The 24,600-nt window shown below is 43.0% G+C and overlaps 3 protein-coding genes across 4 annotated transcripts; all 3 read right to left on the bottom strand.

Moving 5' to 3' along the window:
- Positions 1-190: 190 nt before the first annotated feature.
- On the bottom strand, positions 191-5,839 carry LOC146434527 (caspase-8-like). Of its 2 annotated transcripts, none has more exons than XM_085066164.1 (7): positions 5,460-5,839; positions 4,959-5,064; positions 3,751-3,886; positions 3,545-3,660; positions 2,893-3,028; positions 1,433-1,934; positions 191-1,104 (listed from the first exon to the last, which is right to left on the bottom strand). In XM_085066164.1, exons 1-7 carry the CDS (start codon positions 5,765-5,767, stop codon positions 969-971), a joined length of 1,440 nt encoding a protein of 479 aa, XP_084922290.1. In that variant the 5' UTR covers positions 5,768-5,839; the 3' UTR covers positions 191-968. The 2 variants fall into 2 exon arrangements, with proteins under 2 accessions (XP_084922290.1, XP_084922289.1); XM_085066163.1 differs by having other exon boundaries at positions 2,893-3,031; positions 5,460-5,838.
- Positions 5,840-6,585: 746 nt separating this feature from the next.
- On the bottom strand, positions 6,586-11,807 carry LOC146434526 (caspase-8-like). Its single transcript, XM_085066167.1, has 5 exons — positions 11,347-11,807; positions 10,857-10,962; positions 10,062-10,173; positions 8,530-9,019; positions 6,586-7,819 (listed from the first exon to the last, which is right to left on the bottom strand). Exons 1-5 carry the CDS (start codon positions 11,781-11,783, stop codon positions 7,687-7,689), a joined length of 1,278 nt encoding a protein of 425 aa, XP_084922293.1. The 5' UTR covers positions 11,784-11,807; the 3' UTR covers positions 6,586-7,686.
- Positions 11,808-12,615: 808 nt separating this feature from the next.
- Positions 12,616-24,583, bottom strand: LOC146434525 (caspase-8-like). The gene is made up of 8 exons (XM_085066161.1): positions 23,956-24,583; positions 19,874-20,203; positions 19,560-19,665; positions 18,410-18,548; positions 16,869-16,957; positions 16,111-16,222; positions 14,588-15,077; positions 12,616-13,868 (listed from the first exon to the last, which is right to left on the bottom strand). Exons 1-8 carry the CDS (start codon positions 24,003-24,005, stop codon positions 13,736-13,738), a joined length of 1,449 nt encoding a protein of 482 aa, XP_084922287.1. The 5' UTR covers positions 24,006-24,583; the 3' UTR covers positions 12,616-13,735.
- Positions 24,584-24,600: the final 17 nt, after the last annotated feature.

The following is a 24,600-nucleotide window of genomic DNA, read 5'->3' as shown; positions in this document are numbered from 1 at the left end:
AACATGAAGCTGTACCAGAGCAACTGATTTTTACTTTCAAGACTGCTCTATGTACAGGATGCTCTGAAACCCATGTCACAGACACTGCTGGATGACAAATGCTTGACTTTATCTTGAGGTGTACCAAGCCACTAAGAATGAAAGATTTTAAGTGATGGGACAAGTAAAAAAACACACTGATGTGAGCCGATTATATCCTATAAAAGTCACAAAACTCCCCCCTTTATTTTGCAAAAGTTAGGCATAAAGTACACAAGGCTTTATAATGGTTGCCTTCTAAAAGTTGCCTCATAAAGATACCTTAAGAAAGCAATAGCAATGTAGTGCACTGAGTGTATTTTAGACAGCCACAGAGAGAGATCAGCTAAATAAATTGGAGATAAATCAGAGACCAGCTCAGAGATACTCTGTGGGAACTGCCGGCTGGTCTGAAAGCCTCACAGAGGATCAACCTCGCATCAACCTTGACACAATCAGTTTGTACCCATGAGAATTTTAGCATCAACAGAAGCAAGAAACCAAAACAACAGAAGGAGGATGCACAGCTGCTTGAGGGAGGCTGTTTTTCTTCAAGAACGTGTGCTAGTTGTAGGTAACCAATAATTTGTAATGTAGTAACTTAGCAGCCAATGAACACGTAGCAGAATGCCAAGAAATTATATAAAAGAGGCTTTGTGGTATTAAAGACATTTTTTTGCCTGGACTTGGTGTGGTGTGTGTCGCATCCATCTCAACAGCGACAATGCTCTCAAGTAAAAAAGTGTTACACTTTTTATATTAAAAGTGTTACACTGTCACAATAATACAAATTTCTTAAGGCTTTTTCTCCTCAGTTGTATTTGCAATCAAAAATATCTGCTCTTTTGGTAAGAGTAGACACTGAAAGTCTGTTGCGTTTGACCAAATTCTGAGCTGAAACCAGCCAACTCCAGGCTGCTGCAGCTCTCAGCCATGCAGTTCCCTCATATTTAGTTGACAGGAAAGAGAAGCCTCTTCCTCAGTGTGACAATGGGCTGTGGCATCTGCTTTGTCGCATCCCGCTCACAAGTTTTTCTGCTCACTTCTTGATTTACCGCTGTCAGGATGGTGAGAACATCTTCCCCTCTGCAAAGACATGAGTACAGTTTGTATTAGAGGCAGTTAACATCAGCAAAATAACAACATAGAAATAGAATATATATATATTTATATCTCAGTCATATATCTCAATATATACCAGTGCTAACAGCTCCTGTTTTTAATATGCTTCAGAGCAGTTCCCTAAGTTGCACTGAACATTCTGCATGGTGTTTCTCTGTCCTACATTACTGTTTTCACTCTGAGCGAGCATTCCCACTGCATATCATCTCCCTCTGCATCTAAATCAAATTCCTGTAATCCAAGGAGGAAAATTCAGGTGTTGCCAAAAATAATCTTATGGAAACATAGGTACCGGGGACAGCTGTACTCCAAGTGCTGGCACAGTGCCTGTATGTACCAGGTCCCCTCCCTGGGACTTCTGTAGGAAACGTAATCCTGCAAGGTCGCCATGCCCAGGAGGAAGTCTGGCTCTTCAGGGATGCAGTCAAGCTGAAACCTCGCAGTTTGCTCTACAGAAGCATCTTGCTCTCCAGAATCTGTTTCAATGGTCACACCTTTATGGAAAGCATCACCTTGGCAGGCCTGAATAAAAAAGACCTTTGGTTTTCCAGCAAGTGAGCTGCAATTCTGCACAGTGAAAGAAGTGGTCAGTTCCCGGATAGGTACTTCCTGCCCATCAACACCATATATAATGCCTTTTTTCCCATGAGACAGGATACAGCAAACAAAACAGTCCTTGTCCCCATGGTCTTCACGCTGGAAGATGTCCACAGTATTACGGATTTTTTCTGCAGTGAGGTCTCTATATTCTTCTACTCTAAAATGAAGCTTGCTAAAGACATTCCTTAGAGCCGCTGGAAAGCAAATAGAAGGGAAATTGGAGACATTTCATTACACGAAAGGTGGACTCTGCAATTGCAAATTGTATTTCTAGACATAATTGATCATCTGCTACATGACTACACCCAGGTAGTTACACTCCTGGTCTGAAAATACTCTAGTGGTTTAATTACTAATCATATCTCTACTAAGTTCCCTTAACTGTCATCAAAAGGCTTTCTTGCTATCTTGCCTCTGTCTGGAAAGCATGCGGAACTATTAAGAAACTATCTCTTTTCCCCACCCACTTTACAGCAAGTCCCTTCATCTCTCAAAGGGACTCAAAAGGTGTTGAGTAGTGCAGCTGCTTTACCCAAGAGGAGAGCACTACCCATTTGGGTACCCATGTCACGGGAGGAGAAATCTTGTGCTCTGACTTCAGCTAAAGGTGGAGTTCAGTTCAGTGAGGGAAGGCCCATTGATGGATTTTATCTCTTGGTGCAGATAGTACAAATACACTGATCTCAGAGACCCTAGGATCCACCATGAGCTCTGCTGCTGCAGAACAGCCTGCTAAATCAGGGCCCCTGAGTGCTAACATACTCCTCACCTTTTTTAAGTTGGATGTTAATTAATGTTCAGGTCTGGTTCAGCAGCAGATGTTTCCAATTCTGCATATTTTAAAATTAGTATGCATAAGGCTGATGCAAAGCTAGCCTAGGTTGTAAAGTCCTGGCTCAGGTTGCTGCTTATGGTTGCACTAAAACTGCAAAATGCTAGTGAATTGTTCAGTGTCAGGCAGTAAAAACTTGAGTTGATTAGGGCTTGTCAGCACAGCAAACAGAGCTGACTGAGCTACTACAACTGAAGTATCCTCAAAAGGGAAGACTGAAATTCAAACTTTTAGTATAGAAAGAGAAACAAGGTTTCTATTTTTAAAGATTCTTATCTTTAAAACTTAAACTTTAAACTTATCTTTAACTTTCACTGTACCTGCATCCACGTCTGTGCCATTCCGATCCTTCATGTATTTGTGTTCTGGCATTTCTTCCCTAGCTTTTGCAAAATTGTGATTATTCAGGATCAGGCACACTCCACAGGGTCGGCTGGTCATTTTGTAAGCTTCAAGCTGCTGAAAAAAAAGACTCCTGGTGAAACTCCTGCACTCTCCTCCAGGTGCTCCTCAGCCGCTGGAATGGCACAGCAGGGTACAGAACCAGCTGGCCTCCTCTCCTGGCAGCTCTCCCTGAACAGCTTTGCTCCCAGGACCTGGCAGTGCCCTCCCTGCCCCACTGCCTTTGGCAGTCTGTGCAGGACAGCACCCTGCTGGACAATTAAAGTCAGGCTCAGCTCACACAGGCTGCTCTGTTCACCTGCATCTCCGTGCCAAACCAGCTGCTAACTGCCCCTTTCCTGGTATGATAAACTCAGCCTACCTTGCTACCCTTGCAGACATTTCTGAAAGTACAACACTGCAGCAGCTGTGCCTGTGACACAGCTTCAGAATAAAGGATGCAGAGTTGTGTGTTTTTCGTCTTCTAGACAGTGCTTTTAAGAGTTGGTCTTAGATTGACTGTTCACTTCATGGACGGGTGCGCTCCTCTAAGACAAAATGAAGATGTTTCTAAGAAATAAACTAACTTACATGGGAAGAGTGATTAAAACTGCCAGGAGGATCAGATGCTACAGATGACACCAGATGCCCCACAGGGCCTCCAGAGCTGCCCCTCTCTTCCTCTGTGATGAGCATCTCTTCTTGACCTGCAGAGCATTCATTGTTAGTCCTGTACAATATCTATACATCACTTCAAGAATTAACTATGGGGAAAAGGCCATTTTGTTCTGTCTTACCAAATAGGTTTAATCCATCTTCAATTCTGTTCCACAGGCTGATGTTAATCTTTTCACAGAGACTCTTCAGCATACTTAGGTTGTCTTTTCCCAGAAGGCCCTTCTTCTCCATCTCAGTGAAAATGTCAAGCATTGTCTGGATAATCAGAAAGGCAGTTTGTACTTAGGGCACATCTGTGCTGCCACTGGGAGTGAAGCTGCAGCATATGTACCTAAGCTTTAATGTATTCACTGCACATGTGACCCACAAAGTCAGTCCTAGCTCAACAAAAACTACAAGTATTGTTAAGTACAAACATCTCAAAACATACTCATTTCCCTTCTGTAGCTCAGAGGTGCCAAGATCTAATTAAGGTCTAACTCAGGAGATCTAATGGTGGTAATACAGGAATATGTAACAGCAGTTTTAATGATTGCTTTCTTACAGCTTTTAGTGGCTATCTTGTGTGCTTAACTGAAACACAAGAACCACTGAAGTGACCATCTTAAGCAATGGTAAAAAGGGTGTATCATCACAAGATGGTGTAGAGATTGCTCTGAGGCAAAAGCGGACCCAAGGGACAGAAACTTGTCAAGCAGTGAGTGGCAGAGCACAGTGGTCACTCCAAGAATTCACCAGAACAGCTATCACAATCTCCCCTATAAGAAACGAAGGAAAATCCTCAAAACTTTCATCAGACAGCACAAAGTACTCAACAGTCAGAACTGCAGGCTAGGATGGCATAAAAGCACTGGATCTCCTGCAAGGCTGCTTGTAAATTCCAAGCTCGCTGGCCTTAGCCTTGAGAAGGATCTGCTGCATATTTTCTGCTTATAATAATAAAATAATACCCATAGAGGATGACTTTCTATATTTGATAATGGCTGAGAAAGAAGCAAAAAAAAAAAAAAGTCTGTTGGGCAAGATGAATGAATGTGTTCATCAGTCTTTTGTTGATTAAAGCCACTGAGTGCCCTGAGCCCCGTGCAGTGCTTGGATGTGATGGCCTTGGTGCCTGACACTCCTGGCACAGCTGGCTGTGACACTGCTGCAAAAGCTGTGCCCAACACCAGCACAGACAAGTCCTATATGCACCCAGGGGCACCCTTTGCCTTGTGGTGTTTTCACCTAAGAGTGACACCATAAAGAACAGTGACACTCATTCCCCCATGAGCAATCCAATTGCGTCTATGGATTACATTAATCATTTTATCATAGAGATACTTACAGTCTCAGGGGTTAGCTTGCTTTTTGGTAATTCTTTGACTAAAAGTAACTTGAAAGACATCAGCTCATATTCGGTGGTATCTTCAAACAGCCGATAGAGCAAGTATCTTAAAGAAAGAAGTGAAAGGCAGTGTTTAATGTTGTTTCCAAGCACAATTTAACTCTGTACTATTGCACTGCCCCTCGCGCCTACTGCTCCCCCAGCACATATTCCCTTTTTTCCGTTTTAGATGGGAGGGCACAAGTCCCAGGACAGCCTGAAGCCAAACCCTTCTCAGCTGCCATTAAACAGATCTGAGCTCTCCGAAAGGGAAAGCCACGCCGAAGCTCTGCGGAGCTGTGAGCACAGCCCCGCCGCCCGCTCTTTCCCGGAAGCCCTCAGCCCGCTGTTCAGGGAGGTGACACTGTCCCGCACGGAAAGAGGCGCCCAGCCGCTCCCGCAGCGGCCCGATCCAGCCCAGCCCAGCCCAGCCCAGCCCAGCCCAGCCCAGCCCGCACTCACCTGAGGCGCGCCACCCGCGCCCCGCCCGGCGCTCGCAGCTCCCTCTCCACCTGCTTCCGGCTGGAGCGCAGGTGAGCAACCAGGAGGTCGATCCGCCCGATGTAGTAGAGCAGCTCCCGGAGGAAGGCCAGGTTCACCGCCTCCAGCATGCCCACCTCCACCAGCGCTTCGAACAAGTCGTGCGGGCTCCGAACGGCTTCCAGCCTCCTGCTGGGGACGTGGTCGCGGCAGAGGAACTTCAGCGCCGCCAGCTCGGCCCCGTCCAGCTCCTCGCTGACCGCCAGCAGCGGCCACCGGGGCAACTCCATAGCTGTGCCGCGCCCGAGTCACGGAGGGCGGATCCCATCGCCATCGGGGCGGGCAGGAGGCAGGGCTAGACACGGGCCGCTGCTTCCCTCTTGATTTAGACGTCCGGAGCGAAACATGCCGAGAGTTCCGTCAGAAACTGGGTGTTCTGGGCTTTATCTGCTCACACTACCGAAGCACTAACCGAACCTGGTAGAACGAATCCAAAGGTCTCCCTCTGCCCGGGCTTCTCCTGCAGTCGCCCCTCGCTGCTTCCCAGGCACTCACAAACCACTGCCCTTTCAATACAAAGGGAAGGAAGCTAACATGACACCGCTGATTCGCCTTCCTCCTTGCGAGCCTTCTGGGCTGCTGCCAGAAAGGCAGCACACTCCCTCCGGGCGTTCGGCCCCTAACAGCCACCAGCCATATACACCAGATAAGTAAATTCGATATCCAACTCCTCCTCACGTAGAATAGCTGAAAGAATTTGGTCTGAGAGCATTGAACTCTGACACACAAGTATGAGAAACACAAATGCTATAGATTCACAACTTCACTGCTGGAGCAGCTGCCACCTTCCAGCAAGCTTCTCACAGAGGAAGAAATTACTGAATGGCCCTACTGGCACCAGTTGCCATTATCATGACAGTGCTGAACTTACTCTTTCCTACCGTCTTTCCAGCTGCTGTTGAAGGGATATCAATCTGCTACCCCTCAGGGCGGCTGCCAACAAACACTCCCACAAGAGCAAAATTACTTCTGCTGAGGCTGAAGTGTTTGGCATGATGACTGTCCCTCAGAAACCTCACCCAAGAGAGAAACACACTGTAAACCGAGGTGATATAAAAACCAAGAGACTTTATTATACCAAGAGCAAGATTACAGAGCTTCCTTCCAGTGTTCCTCAGCCATTCGTGACACACGGTGCCCTGAGAGCTCTGAGAAATAACAAAATGAGAACCTGTATTATTGAAAAACTTATATAGCAGGGCTGCTTATCCAAGTAAATTATTAACCTAAAACAAACTGACTATTTGGAGTCAAAAGAATCAAACTAACATAATCATGGGGATTTGGTCCTTCTGGAGCAGGATGTTATTTTCATGAACAATTATTGCTTCCAAAGACAGATAAAGATTCACCTCTGGGTAAGGCAGTGACAACCTTACACATGCTGCCTGGGAATGGACTCAGCATTCCAAATCTGTTTTTTCAACTCTCAGGGACTTAAAACAATTCAGACACAAATGGAACTTCACTGACATTTCCAATAACTGGTACAATACTACTTGAAAGTGCTTTCTCACTTGAAACCCAGACTGTACATACTCCACTGCTTCTGCAGGAGAAAAAGGCAGATGATCTGTAGTTTTCCACAGCCTCACCAGACTGCTACAGATCCAGGTGTCAGAAGACTGATTCAATAGGGCAGTTGGAAAATTTAGGTCCCATGGCTCCTTAATGGACTGGGGCTAACTACATAGATCTGCGGGGCTTCAATAATGGGACATCCCACACAGATCAATATGAACAAGTGACTCCAATTTGTTATTGTCATCGCTTATGTTTATATCTCAGCATTGCAAGCTCGCGTCTTCAGCTTTTACCTGATTGCTTACAGTCTGCATATCAAGCGCATATCATCGGTTACAAGCCTTATTGCATGATCCTTATATATTAACTCCTTGCGGTTAACACACCCTGTTTCATATTCTAAAATCGATTACATTCTTATGAAAACTTTCGCAAGCTAAGCTTCAAGCTTATGCTGACCTTCACTCAGCTGTCTGAAAGGAGGGGTTGTGCACATCAAAATGTCCTTCCTTTTGCAAGAATTCCTCAACACAGATCCAGATAATTTCTCATGTAAATTCTCTTCCCTGTCAAAGCTCATTCCAGATGTCATCCCAAACTAAGTGTATTCTTGTTTTTCCACTGTTCATTGTGGAATTTCAAAGATCAGTTGCCTCCGCAGTGTTGATGTTATCTTTGGCATCTGCTTAGATCCATCAAATTCTTCTTCTGCCACAACTCGGTTCACTTTTGTCAGGATGGCTACGAGATCCACGCGGCTGGAACAAAAATGAAGAAAAGTTACATTGAAATACATAGTACTTGCAGCTTGGCCAGGAAGGTGATCTATGTTTGCTCCAATAAAGTGGTATCCCAGGGAAGGCTGGTATCTTCCCTCACTCTGTTGCCACTGAAATTGCACATTCCATTGAATAACCCCAGAATTCAGTGTGTTTTGGGATAATAAATCAACCTCCATGTAGCATTGCTTTGGTTACAGTCAGAAGAGGTCACTAAGATGAAACAGAGACAAACCTATACATTCTCTAGGTCTTCTTCTGGACATCACGAGAAAGTCATATCTGAAGGGAAATTCTATTTTCTAAATGATGTTTATGAGGGGATGGGTGGGAGGAAACAATGAAAATTATGACTACAGAACACTGGTGTTTTTTGTCTGTGTAGTCATTCATCAGGTGTCACTGGAAGAAAAATCATTGATCAGTCAAAAAATGCTAAAAAACACACATACACACACTTGTTTGTGTGTAATGGTGCAGCATTACGACCCTGGTTTTGTCACAGGAAAACCAGGGGAAGTCACTTATACTTTGGCTCATCTGTAGAAGACTAACAATGCCCAATTCCAAAATAAATATTGTTCTCTACTGTCCTGCAGGTGAAAAGCTTTAATAGAACAAACGCAAAACACCTTGTTTTAGCACACCTGCAATACCCCAAGTGTACAAGAATTAAAAATAGTACTTACTGTGGGCAAAGCAACTCCATCATCTTACAGAGGGACTGAATGTAAATACTGCCAGTCTCAGGAATGCGGAAGGACACATAGTCCTCCACTGTAGACATGCCAATCAGAATATCAGCCTTATCAGGAATGGAACTCAAAGGAGTAGCATCTGCCTCAAGATGTCCAGTAGAGTCTGCTTCTACTGTAACAGATGGATGATGTGCAGAGCCTTGGCAAGCCTGGATGATAAACACCTTGGGTTTGCCAGCCAGAGAAGGACAATTAGTTCCAGTGAAGCAGGAGACTAAATCTTCGATATTTACACACTCATCATCAACACCTTGTATTTTGTCTTTTCCACCATGGGACAAAATGAAGCAAACAAAACAGTCCATATTTCTATGATCTTTTTTGCTGTATTCTTTAACTTTATCACGTATTTCTTTTCCTTCTAGATTCATGCACTCAACTGTCTTAAACTGAAGCCAGTTAAAGACCCTCTTCACAGCCTCTGGGGAAAAAAATCAGAAGGAACTTGTTAAACATACACAGTGACAAGGAAGATGCTGAAACATCAGTGTCTGTGTGGTAGATCAGATATTAGCAGAAATGTTTAGATCCCACCAACAAACTCACCTGACTGGCTCTTAGCCTGCCAAATCCTATTAGAAAAACCCAAATGCCTAATTTGCCTCATTTTATGTTTTTTAAACACAGCTGGGTTAAGAATCTTGCTATCTAATACAAAAACAGGTTTCAGATTATGTGATGTACTGGTGCAAATTAGTGAAGTTTACTGTGTTACAGCAAGCTTTAACTGTGCATTACATAGTAGTCTCAGATGCCTAAGAACACCACTTGGCAAGTTAAAGAAGTACCACCTCTTTGGAATGACAAATTCTGCCACTCTTAAATGAAGTAGGTCCCTCTTTCTGTGAGAATGGTCGATGCAGCAAGAAGCAAGTCAGAGTAACATAGTGACAAATACTATGAAGATGCCTCAGCAAATGGTGGCCTAATTGCTGTGTGGGCAGAGAGAAAGTAGCTGGGAAGAAAGCAGCCTGTAAATGGGCTGGATGCAGTTAAAATATCCATGACATGTCCTTTCATGAATCTGATTTTACTCTTTTACTCTTGTTTCTCTTAAAAGTGACTTGCAGGAAGACAGGCTTTAAGGAAAATTACACAGGATTTATTTGAGCATTGAAGAGAATCTGAGGACTTAAAAATATTCTGCTGGGATAGCGAAGAATTAAAAACAATCCAAAATTGAAAAGTAATAATAACTTTTTCACTAGTCGCACATGTAACCAATTAAAACAATGCTTTTTCCCTAGAACAAAAAGTAGTTCTTTCCTTAAGTGAAAGCCTTCTGGAAAGCCTTCATTGGAATTAGCATATTTCCAATTTCTACAGTGACTGTCACTCCAGTTACTCTGGAGGCCAAGGAGTACCATGGACATGATTCTTCTTCACAGCAAAGATCAGATAGTTGTTTTGGAGAATTATCAGAGAAAAAAATAAACCAGTAATTGGATTTAAAAAGTACTTACCTCCATCTTTTAATGTTCCCTCTCTATTCTTACGCGGATTTTTAAAAATGTGGTTGTTAAGAATCAAACAGTAACCATGGGGGTTATTTTTCATCTTATATATTTCCCTACACTGCAGAAACAAAAAAAAAGGCAGGTAGGAAAGCAGAGACAAGCATTCAAAAGAGAAGTACACTGTATACAGATTGCTGGTCCATCATTATCCAAGGACAAAAAAATACACAGCACAAAGTACCCAGCAGTCAGAACTGCAGGCTAGGATGGCATAAAAGCACTGGATCTCCTGCAAGGCTGCTTGTAAATTCCAAGCTCACTGGTCTTGAGAAGGATCTGCCACTTAGACCTGTATTTTCTGCATTTAAAAATAAAATAATAAAATCGTACAATAATACCCACAGAGGATGACTTTCTATATTTGATAATGGCTAAGAAAGAAGCTAAAAAAAAAATTAAGTCTGTTGGGCAAGATGAGTGAATGTGTTCATCAGTCTTTTGTTGATTAAAGCCACTGAGTGCCCTGAGCCTCGTGCAGTGCTTGGATGTGATGGCCTTGGTGCCTGACACTCCTGGCACAGCTGGCTGTGACACTGCTGCAAAAGCTGTGCCCAACACCAGCACAGACAAGTCCTATATGCACCCAGGGGCACCCTTTGCCTTGTGGTGTTTTCACCTAAGAGTGACACCATAAAGTAGAGTGACACCATAAAGAACAGTGACACTCATTCCCCCATGAGCAATCCAATTGCCTCTATGGATTATATTAATCCTTTTTAAAAGTATTAAAGAGATACTTACAGTCTCAGGGGTTAGCTTGATTTTTGGTAATTCTTTGACTAAAAGTAACAGGAAAATCATCAGCTCATATTCGGTGGTATCTTCAAACAGCCGATAGAGCAAGTCTCTAAAGAAAGAAGTGAAAGGCAGTGTTTAATGTTGTTTCCAAGCACAATTTAACTCTGTACTATTGCACTGCCCCTCGCGCCTACTGCTCCCCCAGCACATATTCCCTTTTTTCCGTTTTAGATGGGAGGGCACAAGTCCTAGGACAGCCTGAAGCCAAACCCTTCTCAGCTGCCATTAAACAGATCTGAGCTCTCCGAAAGCGAAAGCTACGCCGAAGCTCTGCGGAGCTGTGAGCACAGCCCCGCCGCCCGCTCTTTCCCGGAAGCCCTCAGCCCGCTGTTCAGGGAGGTGACACTGTCCCGCACGGAAAGAGGCGCCCAGCCGCTCCCGCAGCGGCCCGATCCAGCCCAGCCCAGCCCAGCCCAGCCCAGCCCGCACTCACCTGGAGAGCGGCACCCGCGCCCCGCCCGGCGCTCGCAGCTCCCTCTCCACCCGCTCCCGGGAGGAGCGCAGGGGGGCATCCAGGGGGTCGATCCGCCCGAGCAGCTCCCGGAGGAAGGCCAGGTTCACCGCCTCCAGCATGCCCACCTCCACCAGCGCTTCGAACAAGTCGTGCGGGCTCCGAACGGCTTCCAGCCTCTCGCTGGGGATGAGGTCCCAGCAGAGGAACTTCAGCGCCGCCAGCTGGGCCCCGTACGACTCCTTGCGGGACCTCGCCGGCTTCTTGCGGGACCCCGCCGTCTCCTTGCGGGACCCCGCCGTCTCCTTGCGGGACCCCGCTGGCTCCTTGCGCTGATCCATCAGCACCACTGTCAAGGTCACCGCCGCCACCGTGCAGGCGACCAGCGACGAGACCAGCGGCGCCACAATCAGCAGCATGGCTGTGCTGCGCCCAATTCACGGAGGCAGCGCGGCTGTGCCGCGCCCAAGTCACGCCATCGGGGCGGGCAGGAGGCAGGGCTAGACACGGGCCGGGGCGGGTCTTGATTTAGACCTCTGGAGCGAAACATGCCGAAAGTTCCGTCAGAAACTGGGTGTTCTGGGCTTTATCTGCTCACGCTACCGAAGCACTAACCGAACCTGGCAGAACGAATCCAAAGGTCTCCCTCTGCCCGGGCTTCTCCTGCAGTCGCCCCTCGCTGCTTCCCAGGCACTCACAAACCACTGCCCTTTCAATACAAAGGGAAGGAAGCTAACATGACACCGCTGATTCGCCTTCCTCCTTGCGAGCCTTCTGGGCTGCTGCCAGAAAGGCAGCACACTCCCTCCGGGCGTTCGGCCCCTAACAGCCACCAGCCATATACACCAGATAAGTAAATTCGATATCCAACTCCTCCTCACGTAGAATAGCTGAAAGAATTTGGTCTGAGAGCATTGAACTCTGACACACAAGTATGAGAAACACAAATGCTATAGATTCACAACTTCACTGCTGGAGCAGCTGCCACCTTCCAGCAAGTTTCTCACAGAGGAAGAAATTACTGAATGGCCCTACTGGTACCAGTTGCCATTATCATGACAGTGCTGAACTTACTCTTTCCTACCGTCTTTCCAGCTGCTGTTGAAGGGATATCAATCTGCTACCCCTCAGGGCGGCTGCCAACAAACACTCCCACAAGAGCAAAATTACTTCTGCTGAGGCAAAAGTGTTTGGCATGCTGACTGTCCCTCAGAAAGCTCATCCAAGAGAGGAACACACTGCAAACTGAGGTGATATAAAAACCAAGAGACTTTATTATACCAGGAGCAAGATTACAGAGCTTCCTTCCAGTATTCCTCAGCCATTCATGACACACGGTGCCCTGAGAGCTCTGAGAAATAACAAAATGAGAACCTGTATTATTGAAAAACTTATATAGCAGGGCTGCTTATCCAAGTAAATTATTAACCTAAAACAAACTGACTATTTGGAGTCAAAAGAATCAAACTAACATAATCATGGGGATTTGGTCCTTCTGGAGCAGGATGTTATTTTCATGAACAATTATTGCTTCCAAAGACAGATAAAGATTCACCTCTGGGTAAGGCAGTGACAACCTTACACATGCTGCCTGGGAATGGACTCAGCATTCCAAATCTGTTTTTCAACTCTCAGGGACTTAAAACAACTCAGACACAAACGGAATTTCATTGACATTTCCAGTAACTCGTACAATACTACTTGAAAGTGCTTTCTCACTTGAAACCCAGACTGTACATACTCCACTGCTTCTGCAGGAGAAAAAGGCAGATGATCTGTAGTTTTCCACAGCCTCACCAGACTGCTACAGATCCAGGTGTCAGAAGACTGTTTCAATACGTGTGAGAAACGTCCTCTCACTACTTAAATTTTGAACGAGTTTATTCACTCCTTTTCAGAGTACAAACAACGACAAGAGGCTTAGAATGGCTGTCTGCCGTTACACAAAGCGAAGTGCAGCGCTGGGTGCTTAGCCACCGATGGGGATAGCCAGAGGCACACCCTCGGGCTAGGGGATACAGTTTTTATAACCCCCCTAACCCCTTCTCCTTCAGGTACTCTGATTGGCTCTGTCTTCTTCTGATGGGTTAGCTGCTTGTCCAGCTCTCCTCTGTCTTAACCATAACACTTAAAAATTAGACATAACATATTAACAAATAACCGTAACAAAAACCACATAACCCTTTACGAAAGCCAACTCCATGACTTCATTTATAACAATATGCCAGTTGGAAAATTTAGGTCCCATGGCTCCTTAAAGGACTGGGGCTAACTACATAGATCCAGATAATTTCTCATGTAAATTCTCTTCCCTGTCGAAGCTCATTCCAGATGTCATCCCAAACTGAGTGTATTCTTGTTTTTCCACTGTTCATTGTGGAATTTCAAAGATCAATGGCCTCAGCAGTGTTGATGTTATCTTTGGCATCTGCTTAGATCCATCAAATTCCTTTTCTGCCAGATCTTGGTTCACTTTTGTCAGGATGGCTACGAGATCCACGCGTCTAGAACAAAAATGAAGAAAAGTTACATTGAAATACATAGTACTTGCAGCTTGGCCAGGAAGGTGATCTATGTTTGCTCCAATGAAGTGGTATCTCAGGGAAGGCTGGTATCTTCCCTCACTCTGCTGCCACTAGAATCACACATTCCATTGAATAACTCCAGAATTCAGTGTGTTTTGGGATAATAAATCAACCTCCATGTAGCATTGCTTTGGTTACAGTCAGAAGAGGTCACTAAGATGAAACAGAGACATTCTCCATGTCTTCTTCTGGACATCACGAGAAAGTCATATCTGAAGGGAAATTCTATTTTCTAAATGATGTTTATGAGGGGATGGGTGGGAGGAAATAATGAAAATTATGACTACAGAACACTGGTGTTTTTTCTCTGTGTAGTCATTCATCAGGTGTCACTGGAAGAAAAATCATTGATCAGTCAAAAAATGCTAAAAAACACACATACACACACTTCTTTGTGTGTAATGGTGCAGCATTACGACCCTGGTTTTGTCACAGGAAAACCAGGGGAAGTCACTTATACTTTGGCTCATCTGTAGAAGACTAACAATGCCGAATTCCAAAATAAATATTGTTCTCCACTGTCCTGCAGGTGAAAAGCATTAATAGAACAATGGCAAAACACCTTGTTTTAGCATAGCATGCTTAAGTATGCACATCTGCAATACCCCAAGTGTACAAGAATTAAAAATAGTACTTACTGTGGGCAAAGCAACTCCATCGTCTTACAGAGGGACTGAATGTAAATACTGCCAGTCTTACGACTGCGAAAGGACAAATAGTCCTCCACTGTAGACATGCCAATCAGAATATCAGCCTTATCAGGAATGGAACTCAAAGGAGTAGCATCTGCCTCAAGATGTCCAGTAGAGTCTGCTTCTACTGTAACAGATGGATGATGTGCAGAGCCTTGGCAAGCCTGGATGATAAACACCTTGGGTTTGCCAGCCAGAGAAGGACAATTAGTTCCAGTGAAGCAGGAGACTAAATCTTCGATATTTACACACTCATCATCAACACCTTGTATTTTGTCTTTTTCACCATGGGACAAAATGAAGCAAACAAAACAGTCCATATTTCTATGATCTTTTTTGCTGTATTCTTCAACTTTATCACGTATTTCTTTTCCTTCTAGATTCATGTACTCAACTGTCTTAAACTGAAGCCAGTTAAAGACCCTCTTCACAGCCTCTGGGGAAAAAAATCAGAAGGAACTTGTTAAACATACACAGTGACAAGGAAGATGCTGAAACATCAGTGTCTGTGTGGTAGATCAGATATTAGCAGAAATGTTTAGATCCCACCAACAAACTCACCTGACTGGCTCTTAGCCTGCCAAATCCTATTAGAAAAACCCAAATGCCTAATTTGCCTCATTTTATGTTTTTTAAACACAGCTGGGTTAAGTATCACACTATCTAAAACAAAAACAGGTTTCAGATTATGTGATGTACTGGTGCAAATTAGTGAAGTTTACTGTGTTACAGCAAGCTTTAACTGTGCATTACATAGTAGTCCCAGATGCCTAAGAACACCACTTGGCAAGTTAAAGAAGTACCACCTCTTTGGAATGACAAATTCTGCCACTCTTAAATGAAGTAGGTCCCTCTTTCTGTGAGAATGGTCGATGCAGCAAGAAGCAAGTCAGAGTAACATAGTGACAAATACTATGAAGATGCTTCAGCAAATGGTGGCCTAATTGTTGTGTGGGCAGACAGAAAGTAGCTGGGAAGAAAGCAGCCTGTAAATGGGCTGGATGCAGTTAAAATATCCATGACATGTCCTTTCATGAATCTGATTTTACTCTTTTACTCTTGCTTATCTTAAAAGTGACTTGCAGGAAAACAAATTACAGAGGAAAATTACAGAGGATTTATTTGAGCATTGAAGAGAATCTGAGGACTTAAAAATATTCTTCTGTGATAGCAAAGAATTAAAAACAATCCAAAAGTGAAAAGGAATAATAATTTTTTCACTAGTTGCACATGTAACCAATTAAAATAATACTTTTTCCCTAGAACAAAAAGTAGTTCCTTCTTTAAACCATCAGTGAATTGTTGGAATTAGCATATTTCCAATTTCTACAGTGACTGTCACTCCAGTTACTCTGGAGGCCAAGGAGTACCATGGACATGATTCTTCTTCACAGCAAAGATCAGATAGTTGTTTTGGAGAATTATCAGAGAAAAAAATAAACCAGTAATTGGATTTAAAAAGTACTTACCTCCATCTTTTAATGTTCCCTCTCTATTCTTACGCGGATTTTTAAAAATGTGGTTGTTAAGAATCAAACAGTAACCATGGGGGTTATTTTTCATCTTATATATTTCCCTACACTGCAGAAACAAAAAAAAAGGCAGGTAGGAAAGCAGAGACAAGCATTCAAAAGAGAAGTACACTGTATACAGATTGCTGGTCCATCATTATCCAAAGACAAAAAATATCATAAAGGCCAAGAAATAAGAATGGAAAAGCCGAAGGATACAACCTAGCTACAGAGGAGAGGAATCTGCAATGTCTCCCTGAACTCCTCCTCCTCTCTCTCTTCAGTCAGGATAGGATTTTGACATGGGAGAAAGTATGCAGAAACACAAATTTGCAGTGCATAGGAGAAGTTCTTGCACCCACCATTCCCTCTGAGGATCCTGGTACAATTCCAGTGAGGCAGTGGGTTCTGCTATTCCCTTCCCATCTGTCCAATAGTATCCTGGCCAGGACTTTAATGTCCCAGCCTCTATTATCGTTAAGATTGGTTTTCTTCACTCAACTATTCATTAATTTCTTGCTTAAAAGTTTGCTGACAACCAGGTCCCCACAAAGAAGGCTTGGTCTTGTTTGGAAAATAGGAATTGTTCCAAGGCCTACATACAGAGCCAGAACCTCTCCATCCTGGCAGTTCCACCTGCTTAGTGTTATGAATTTATCCTCCCTCTCCCAGGAGATGGATAAATATTTTAAGGGGAATCTGGAGGTATTTCTCACCTGCTGTGCTGCCCCTCCCTCTGCTCCTTGTTCCACTGGATGCGCAGACACAGGCACAGGATAACAGACTTCTTCCCTAGAACAATTTTCTAAGAAGGAGAAGATGAACAAAACATTTTAGGACTAAAAGGATAAATCTTCCACTGTGCATATTTCAACACTCAAAAACCCAAAATAAGGAGTGAGGTGAAAGGGGTTTTCACACCAGTGAGACACCATCATTTTGTAGAGCTGGGCCAAGCACAGTTCCAGTTTCACGGACTACTGGTTATGATAGAAGCTGTGCAGGGCTATGCTCCATTGCTTCGCTGCTCTTTTACTGGTAGCAAGATACAGATAGTAAAAGGTTGAATGTGAGTAGTCATCCCAGACAAGCCATTCACAAGCATCTCCACTATGGGATACATAAGTGAAAGAGGAGACTCATTTTTGTACAATAGTACAAAATGCTGGTCCATTTACTTCTGAGGCTACTGTCTCTTCTCCAGAGAACTTTACTGTGTGGGTGGATGCACCAAGGGTGCAAAATACCAGCATAATGAAAGATCTCCTCAAAGCATTTGTTTGAATACAACTTTCTGAAAAACAATGAAGAAATCATCAAATCCATGACTCTAACCAAGGAAACAAAGTCACAGTACCCATTTTACAAGATGCAAAATTGTGCTTAAATGAAATTTAATTATCAGGGCAACCAGATCTACACAACATGCTTTTTTTCTGCTTATAAAGAGGACAAAATAATAACAATACTACTTAAAAGCCATTCCCCCGACACAGGACTTGCTTGCACTAGCCACCCTTGGCAATTATGTTCTGCTCTTTTAGAGACACACCAGCAGGGAACAGGAGCACAAGGACATGCAGGGGAAACTAGCTGGTAGCTCTGCAGGCTACTGCATGGGCTGTACAAATATGTCTGAGGAAACACACGTCCCGAGTCATCCAGAAGGAAGTTGTTATTGACTGAGATATCCTGTTTCTCAAAGAAACACTCAGCAGTGGTGCCGGAAGGCATCACCTCAGCTGCAACAGCTCAGATATACTGAAGTCCTTGAAATTTCCCCATCTGGTTACAGAAAGCTACACTTTAGCCAAGTGCCTGGTCTCTAAGGACTTTGCTTTGACTACGAACAAACGGCCTGGCTAACAGAAAATAATGCTGACAACCTCCCAACACAAGTTTCCCCAAGTCAAGTGTCACTGTCAGTCTCTTACAGTGACTTGAAAGTTATGCTGGTTCAAAACCAGCACTTCACTTTTTCCTGAACAGATAAATTGCATTTAAGGCAAAGAGAAGGGAGAAGACGACCATTTACAAGACACAGAACATATTTCAAGGATAGATACAAGAAGCCATGATGGGATAATGAAGTAGCAGAAAACTTCAGAAACCAGAGTTCTCCAGAGCTATTCTGCCTATCCTAGGATACCATAAGGTCTCTGCCTTATCTCTGGGCTTCTAAGCTGCCAAGGATGGAGCTATAAAAACCACTAAAGACCCCAGCTCTGTTCTTAAACAGCAGATTAAATAAATTTACCTCTTTTTTTTTCTTCATACGCATCAATTTTTTTCTTTATGTCAGCTCTAAATGCCTGAAATATACTTTTCAGCACTGTCAGGTTATCTTCTTTAATTATCCCATTTGTTTCCATTTCCAGAAAGACCTGCAAAATTGACTGGTAGAACAAAAACATAACCTAAACTCATCCAGTGACCTTCAATAACTGCAGTATCAGGCACCTCTGGACAGGGCAGAAGACAACATCCTCATTGCCAGAGACTGTCTAGCCAAAGACCAATTACTTTTCCCCAAACCTCATTAAAGCAAGGATCAAGATGCAATGCAACTGAATAAACACATCATCACTAAGATTAAAGCAAGAGGATTAAATATTGCCTATGATTAGGCTATCCTGCTTTGCTTCAGCAATATGAAGCACTGATGAGGAAAACATGACATCCTGTTGTGCCTTTGTGTTCTGATGAAGTGCTGTTAAGTCCTTTAGCTATGCCATTTTGCATTTTCTATTACAGAAAAGCTGTTCAGCACTAATCTTGTTTATTAAAGCTCCATTGTCCACCAAGTTGGAGGTAAATCTGCTAATTATCCTCTACATGCTACAATACAAATAGGACTTTTAAGAAAGGTTCTTAATAATACCAAGCATTTTTATAACACTGCTCATTACTTACAATTATTAAACTAGCTCACCCAACCTCTTAATACCTTTTGGGGAAGTTAGCAACATGCTGCTACTCCAAATTACAATAAAGAAAAAAATATACCCATTGACACACAAAAATTCGTGGTTGAACTCACATTAGAACTTGCTTTTCTGTCTCCAGAACATCATTTTTTCTTTTCGCAAATATCACTTTTCTTAGATACAGCACGTCTTATAATGACATATGTTTTATAAATGCTAAGCAAAGATTAAAGGAAGAGCATGAAGGATTTTGCAAGAAGAAAAGATTAGGGAGATAGGTGATGGAGAGAAAATAGAATCAGGAGAGCAAAATAGGCAAAGATACAATGAAAAAATAAGGGTCCGTTCTTTCACACAGCAGCTGTCAGCTAACAATACAATTCTTTCAAACCAGATTTACATGAAAGCAGACTGCCTTCTCTTTCCTCTCTTAAAAGAACTACAGGACTCTGAACTAGCTTTGCAAAAAACTTTTCATACAGCGTTTTCCTGGAGCTTGGTCTTTGGTAATTGTTTTTGGAGCAGGAACTTCACACTTCTGACATCTTCTGCAGTCAAGTCCTCTGCAATTCTGTATAGCAATTGCCTGAAAATAAATAATAGAGAGACTTTCAAGAAAGCTGTAAGAAGTAAATACCACAATCAAGCATTTGAACTGCAAAATATAAAACTCACAATGGCAGGAATTCATGCTGTAATAAATACAATTATGCTTGAATATTCATAAGACAACAGTGCAGACAGAAAAGACAGTTCACACTGAACTGTTGCATTTTGCATGCATCTGTGTTCACCTGTAAGCTGACACCTGTGCCCTGCCTGGGACCTGCAGCTCTCTCTCCATCTCTGCCCGGCTGGAGCGCAGGTGGGCAGTCAGGAGGTCGATACGATGGATCCGGTAGAGCAGCTCCTTCAGGAAGAACAGGTTCCCCACCCCAATCAAGTCTTTCTCCTGCAGCACTTCCAAGAAGGCCTTGGGCTCTTGGATGGCTTCCAGCTTCCTCCTGGGGACATGGTCCAGGCTGAGGAACTTAAGAGCTGCAAGTTCATCTGTGACCAAAGCCTCAGAAATTTCGAAAAGCAGTTTGCGGAAGTCTGCACTCATTTCACATCTGGATTTGGATCTAAACACAAACAGCAGTTGATTTCATTTGTCAGTAAGACTAGCGCAACAACATGATTTATATAAGAGGTATCACATCACATAGAATGGCCCAAAATAAATACAGGCAATCAGAAGTATTTCAATAGAGAGAGGCTGTCTTGCCTTGATAGCTTTTATGCTTAGCTCTTTTGGTTCTCTGGACTTAACAAAGAATATTAAAACCTCTGTACTAAGTAATAGTAACAGAGAAAGTCATAGATCATTCTTGCTTCCTATGGTATGTCTAGACAATGGGAAGTACCAATGTACAGGATGTACAGTCCTGGTAGGCTGCTGCTGGTTTTGTTTAGGTTTGGGTTTTTTGAGGTTTGATACCATTTGGGAGCAACAGCCACTTGCCAATGTGAAATAGAGACTATGTAATAAATGAGATTGCCAAGTTTTACACCATAACAAAGGTTTTGCATCATAACAGAACTAAGAGTCCGCATGAGTATAGCTACTCTAAGCTATCTGGCTTCTCCTTTCTTTATATACTGCTTCTAGTCAGCATACCCAAAGCACCTCTTCCTGTTTTGGTTTATCTGCATCAAGTAAAACTCAGTTCCCAGCTCTCAATTAATTTGTAATATTGAAATCAAATACAGAGCATGTCAACCCTTTTAAAAAGCCTAGAAGAATTCTTATCAAACCACCTTTGTTTCGCTGAGCATGAAATACCACCTCCCTTCTCCTGCACTTCCTCCATCAGCTTTAGAAATATTAAACTTGGCTTATGGATTCAAATTTTGAGCACAAGAGAAAGTTAGAATATACCAAGTGGAAGTCTTCCAGCTATCTCACCCTGACACCCACCTCTGCTGATGTGATGACCCATGGGCATGTCAGTGCTTGTTATAAATTCTTGTTGGGCTGAACAAAGGCACTGGGCATGTGTCAGGAACTCTTCATTGTTTGATTGCACTGTCTTAACTGTGGCAAATGGCCCAGTATTTACTCTAAAGGTATTGGCTAACATGCCCTTAAATTTCTACAATACACTTCCACAAGAGTGGAGGCTAACAAGCCCTTAATTTTGCACAGTACATTTCACAGCTCCCACAACGAACTCCTCAAAAGGTGCTGTCTCACAAGCCACAACACCACTATACAAAGGTGTTGGCTCACAAGCCACAACAATCTCCACAAGCACCCTCCTCCCACAACAAACTTCAAAGTGGAATACGGGGTAGAATATTATAGCTGTGCAATCCAAGAAAGGGAAGAAAGCAAAGAATATCACCACTCCTTATATCCTGTGTTGGTGCTGCCACATGGATAGTCTGGAGATGGAGAGAGACAGAGACAAGAGAGGGGAAAAAAGGAGGGAGGGGGTGTGTACCCAATCCATGTCCTCCTATAGTCCACCTGGTGCATGCCCATTATCCAAATTAGACTTTGTCTGTGTTCTGTTCATGTGTGCAGAGCCAGCCCTTCCCCAGCTGAGGGGACTGAGCCCGAGTCTCAGGGCGGAGCAAGGAGTTGACTCAGCACAGCGCTGCTCCACCGCCAGAGGAATTTCTCCTCTGATCACACCTTTCCTGTAGCAATACTCAGAACGTTTGAGACAAATCAGCCTTAGGTCAGGTTGTCTACAGCTGACACTTAAAGGACTTGTCTCCACTTCCTTCTAGTAAGAGAACCATTTGCTACTTTATTCTCTCTCTCTTAGACACCTGGGAATCTCTGAAGAGAAACTATATAAACGCATTCAGAGGACGTCTCTTGTCTCATGCAGAGACACTGTCAGTGGGAGACAAAAAAGTCGACAATGACAAAAGAAAACTTCCTACTCCTACACTACTGGAATACTATACAACTCATTTTACTTACTGCTAATGGAAATGTTTCAATACCAATACTCCAAGGTAGCCCAGCTGATGAACTGGTAATAATAATTAGCAGATAATTGTACTCTGCTCTCCTCCAAGGACCCCTCTATAGCAAAGCAGCTTTTTGTGGCATTCCCTTGGTCAGTATTCTGTTGGTTAGCAAGGGTGAATGTATAACTGAATCTTATATCTTTGCATTTAAAAAAACCTGATAAAACAGCAAAATGCGTTGTGACACAGCAAAGACAATTCATGTTCTGCCCCAAAATACTGTTTTCTTTAAATCAATTAAAACAAAACTTTTAAACAGACAAGAATCTATATCATTCAGCCCATATAAGCCAGTAGTATCTGTGTGTGCTTAACCTCACGAGTCAATGATTACCTGACTTTATATTTCTGTAACCACACAGGAACGAATAGTATTTTCTTGGTAGCTAGTTCTGAAGTTATCTTCTTTCTCACATAAATCATGCCTTTCATTTAAGATACAAGGGATATTGCTTATAAATACAGATTGTTCTTGTAAAGGGAATTTTCATTTTATTTCTCAAAGGCTGTAAGTTTCAAACCCATCAAATTGTTGCAGTTAGAACAAATGTGCCACTTATGTTACATTTAAGCCCGTCTGTAATTACAGGGAGCACAATTAAAACAATATTTAACTTACACTGTCTTTTTCTCCCAGATTACTAACTTAAAGACACAACTGATATAACAAATAAAATGAATAATACTAATAATTCTACATCACTTACAAGTGTACATTTTTACACTTACAGGCTGGAGGAGTGCTGGAACAACTTTGGGAAAAGTGAGGCAGCCAGTCTCTAAAGTTCCAGAAAAGTACTACCGTTTGTATGATACAGTATTCTCACTTGACTTCCCAGAAAGATGTTACCACAGAATAAAATGCTAATAAAGCAGGAGATTCCTACTTCACAATGCCATTTTCAGAAAACTGAATATTACATAACTTGTGAGAAAAAAATGGTAAACAAGCCACGAAAGTAATCAGGGTTTGCTTTTGTTTTAAGGCAACACACTAAGCAGCATACCTAGTGCTTTCTTGCATAAAGCACAGCTCAGCACTTTTGCTCTCATACACAAATCCTTATTAAAAGACATTGAGAGGTGGCCAAATCAATTACATATTTTCATTTAAAATATCTCAGTCCTACTGTCCTGCTGTGTCACTAGATCTGCTGTGACTTACCCCGTTTCTCTGAAGTCCCTCTCCAACTCACCCCAGCCTATTTTTAACAGGAAGATATTTCTTAAATTAAAAAAAGTCAACTGTGAGTACCAAATTCAGTAGTAGCACTCAGTAAATACAGAAACTCACCAACTAAACATTTTTCTAAAATTATGTAATATACTTCCCCATGTAGAGAAGAATTTGAACAATAAGTAACTTTTTACATCTTCACTCCTTTAAAGTAAAGAACTCAACCTTCAATGAAAAGGTTCCTAGCATGCAAGTCGCCAGTATCTTCCACACAGCAGGAAACACAGGAACAACACTCAAGTATGGCTACCAGACTCTCAGAAGACTCTCAAGGTAGCATTACGAAGAGTTAAGAGAGCCAAAATTTATTAAAATTTTGCAATTTAAACAGACATTCATTGATTTCAACCTATCTTTACAAACTCAAAATTACAACATACCCTTTGATAGAATGAGGTGTAGAAATTCCTTCCAAAAGGCACACTCTAGTAACAGATCAGAAAAGCTGGCTGGCTTGTTTCGCTGGCAGGAATTTTGCCGTCATCCAAAGGCTGGGAGCGGCACAGAGGAACACCACAAGCACTCATTCATTTTTAGGTCCAAAATGTTTGTCTCCATATCATTCCAAGTCTCAGCATCTCTTTTCCCTGCATTGTTTCTTCTGTGTCTTACCTGAACCAAGACTTCAGTTGCAGTCTCAAAGAGCCAGCATGCCGTGACATACAGTGACAGAGATAATGGCGTCTCTTCTCATTCACTCGTTGGAAGGACCGCCCCTTTTACAGTATCAGTTTCACTTCTGATTTCTTTCTCTCTCGCCCTTCCTGGAAATGTTCCTGTCCTTTGGTTAGTCTCCCTAATTTCCGTTGGCTCCCCTGCACTCTGGTTTCCTCCAGAACTGTCTCAGTGAACCAATCTTTTCCTTGTACAGCCTGCCAAAAATTCATCTCCCTAGAAAGGGTCATCTTGAGGAAGGAAAAACTGCTGAGGCTACTGCCTGCTCAGCAACTGTAGTGACTGTGGCTTGCACTGGGTCAAGGCAGGATACACAGCTCCTGCATAAAACATGATAGGAGGGACAGGGTACCAGAAACTTGATTTCTACTTTAAGATCATGATCTTGCCAAGATATTAACTTCCCTAGAAGACTCTTTACACTCCTTAGTCCACTTAAATGTGTCTATACTGGGGCTGCACAAGACACAACCCTTCCTTAATTCCATAGGTGGAGAGTACACGTGTGCATTTGTCTGTATGCCATCAGTAAGCCTCAACAGCAACCAACCATGCTTGTTTGTTTGTTGCTTTGAGACTGCT

This window comes from Lichenostomus cassidix, chromosome 7, assembly GCF_008360975.1.
Source record: "Lichenostomus cassidix isolate B80296 chromosome 7, HeHo_3.0, whole genome shotgun sequence".
Lineage (NCBI taxonomy): Eukaryota > Metazoa > Chordata > Aves > Passeriformes > Meliphagidae > Lichenostomus > Lichenostomus cassidix.
The sequence above is the reverse complement of the archived record's forward strand: the minus strand, read 5'-3'. Positions and strand labels throughout refer to the sequence as shown.

Coding starts and splice junctions, on each gene's coding strand:
- LOC146434527 (XM_085066163.1), bottom strand. CDS start 5,767: ATGGAGTTGCCCCGGTGGCCGCTGCTGGCGGTCAGCGAGGAGCTGGAC. Junction 1,935..2,892: donor TGGCACAGACGTGGATGCAG/GTACAGTGAAAG, acceptor TTTGCTTTCCAG/CGGCTCTAAGGAATGTCTTT. Junction 1,105..1,432: donor TTGGAGTACAGCTGTCCCCG/GTACCTATGTTT, acceptor ATGTCTTTGCAG/AGGGGAAGATGTTCTCACCA.
- LOC146434526 (XM_085066167.1), bottom strand. CDS start 11,783: ATGCTGCTGATTGTGGCGCCGCTGGTCTCGTCGCTGGTCGCCTGCACG. Junction 10,174..10,856: donor TCAAGCTAACCCCTGAGACT/GTAAGTATCTCT, acceptor TTGTTTCTGCAG/TGTAGGGAAATATATAAGAT. Junction 7,820..8,529: donor ATGGAGTTGCTTTGCCCACA/GTAAGTACTATT, acceptor TTTTTGTTCCAG/CCGCGTGGATCTCGTAGCCA.
- LOC146434525 (XM_085066161.1), bottom strand. CDS start 24,005: ATGTCACGGCATGCTGGCTCTTTGAGACTGCAACTGAAGTCTTGGTTC. Junction 16,223..16,868: donor AGGGAGGGGCAGCACAGCAG/GTGAGAAATACC, acceptor TTGTTTCTGCAG/TGTAGGGAAATATATAAGAT. Junction 15,078..16,110: donor GGGAACATTAAAAGATGGAG/GTAAGTACTTTT, acceptor TTTTTTCCCCAG/AGGCTGTGAAGAGGGTCTTT.